Below are 1,747 nucleotides of genomic sequence, written 5' to 3'. Positions count from 1 at the left end.
GAGGTACGGGAGGAGCTGGGAGAGGGTACGGGAGGAGCTGGGAGAGGGTACGGGAGGAGCTGGGAGAGGGTACGGGAGGAGCTGGGAGAGGGTACGGGAGGAGCTGGGAGAGGGTACGGGAGGAGCTGGGAGAGGGTACGGGAGGAGCTGGGAGAGGGTACGGGAGGAGCTGGGAGAGGGTACGGGAGGAGCTGGGAGAGGGTACGGGAGGAGCTGGGAGAGGGTACGGGAGGAGCTGGGAGAGGGTACGGGAGGAGCTGGGAGAGGGTACGGGAGGAGCTGGGAGAGGGTACGGGAGGAGCTGGGAGAGGGTACGGGAGGAGCTGGGAGAGGGTACGGGAGGAGCTGGGAGAGGGTACGGGAGGAGCTGGGAGAGGGTACGGGAGGAGCTGGGAGAGGGTACGGGAGGAGGCAGGGAGAGGTACGGGAGGAGCTGGGAGAGGGTACGGGAGGAGCTGGGAGAGGGTACGGGAGGAGCTGGGAGAGCGTAGGTGGGCAGTTTCTCTGGATTCCCTGAAGAGCTGATATTGTTCTGTTGCCTTTATCCAGCAGCTCTGCCCACCAGCTCCATCCCAGGATGGAGGTCAGGAATCGGCCCTCCTCCGAAGGGCACAGGGCCCACCTGGATGTCAGTGCTGTGCCAATGATGGAGCTCTCCCCTGATGTAGTGCTCGGCTCCCAGCAAACACAGGACTACCCAGGGCCCTTCAACATGGCATTGAACAGTGGGAGCACCATCAGGGCCATCAGCCATGTCCATGGTCAGACTGCGGGACCTCTTAGCCAATGGGGTGTCCCTAGACAAGATCGCAATGAGCTCCACCCCAACGGGCAGTCCTCCCACCTTGGCATGGAGTTTGGGTGTCACAGAGTGCCCAGCTACCCTGCGACCAGTGGGGTGATGGAGTGGAACCCGTACCCAGTCTTCCCATATCCCTGTTGGTGATAAAAGGTTGAGATTGTGAACGGACTGGCACTGGGCCTGATCATCTCACCCGCTGGTGGCTCATGGGAACGAGGGCATCTCTCTACACGGGTGATCACGGCAGGGCCTGGGGTAAAGACCCTCTCCAATCCCTGGGGTTGTGTAGAGCCTTCCAACCCCTTCAGGAGGCCTGTAGGTACAACCACGGTGAGCAGCGGTCAATGGAACTTTCTGGAATCCTCAAACTCCATCTCTCCCCCGTGCTCGGCTAGGTGACTCTGGTACAATATAGATGTTCATTCAGCCAGAGAACATGAGGAATTTGGTCTCTCAGTCCTGTAGCAATGCAAGACCCTCCCACAGCTTGACGTGGAATTAGAGACAGCTATCAGTATCATGTGACCTGCCACCCAGATACAGGGAGTTATCTAATTTGGCTTTCATGATCAGTGGAAGTTGATGTTGTTTATGGCTCATTACAGAGTACAGGCGACACAGATCTTACAGCAGAATAAAACGTTTCCTACTGCATAGCTTCTGGGTCTCTGTATCTGTCAGTGTGTGTGTCTGTATCTGTCAGTATTTGTGCGGTCTCTGTGTGTGTATATCGGTATCTATCAGTGTGTGTCTGTGTCTGTCAGGTGGGTGTCTGTATCTGTCAGTGTGTGTGACTGTCTGTCAGTGTGGGTGTCTGTATCTGTCAGTGTGTGTGTCTGTGTCTGTCAGTGTGTGTGTCTGTGCCTGTCAGTATGTGTGGGGTCTCTGTGTGTGTATGTCTGTATCTGTCAGTGTGTGTGTCTGTATCTGTCAGTGTGTATGTCT

General features: G+C 56.8%; 1 protein-coding gene across 1 annotated transcript in view; it reads left to right on the top strand.

Annotated features, from left to right (window-relative positions):
- Positions 1–946, top strand: part of LOC122562435 (T-box-containing protein TBX6L-like) — a 17,202-nt gene extending 16,256 nt beyond the window's left edge. The window contains exon 7 of the mRNA XM_043715292.1: positions 550–946. Coding sequence (XP_043571227.1) covers positions 550–946 — 397 coding nt within the window. The remainder of the gene's footprint in view (positions 1–549) is intronic.
- Positions 947–1,747: the final 801 nt, after the last annotated feature.

Source organism: Chiloscyllium plagiosum, chromosome 25 (genome assembly GCF_004010195.1).
Source record: "Chiloscyllium plagiosum isolate BGI_BamShark_2017 chromosome 25, ASM401019v2, whole genome shotgun sequence".
Classification (NCBI taxonomy): domain Eukaryota; kingdom Metazoa; phylum Chordata; class Chondrichthyes; order Orectolobiformes; family Hemiscylliidae; genus Chiloscyllium; species Chiloscyllium plagiosum.
The sequence above is the reverse complement of the archived record's forward strand: the minus strand, read 5'-3'. Positions and strand labels throughout refer to the sequence as shown.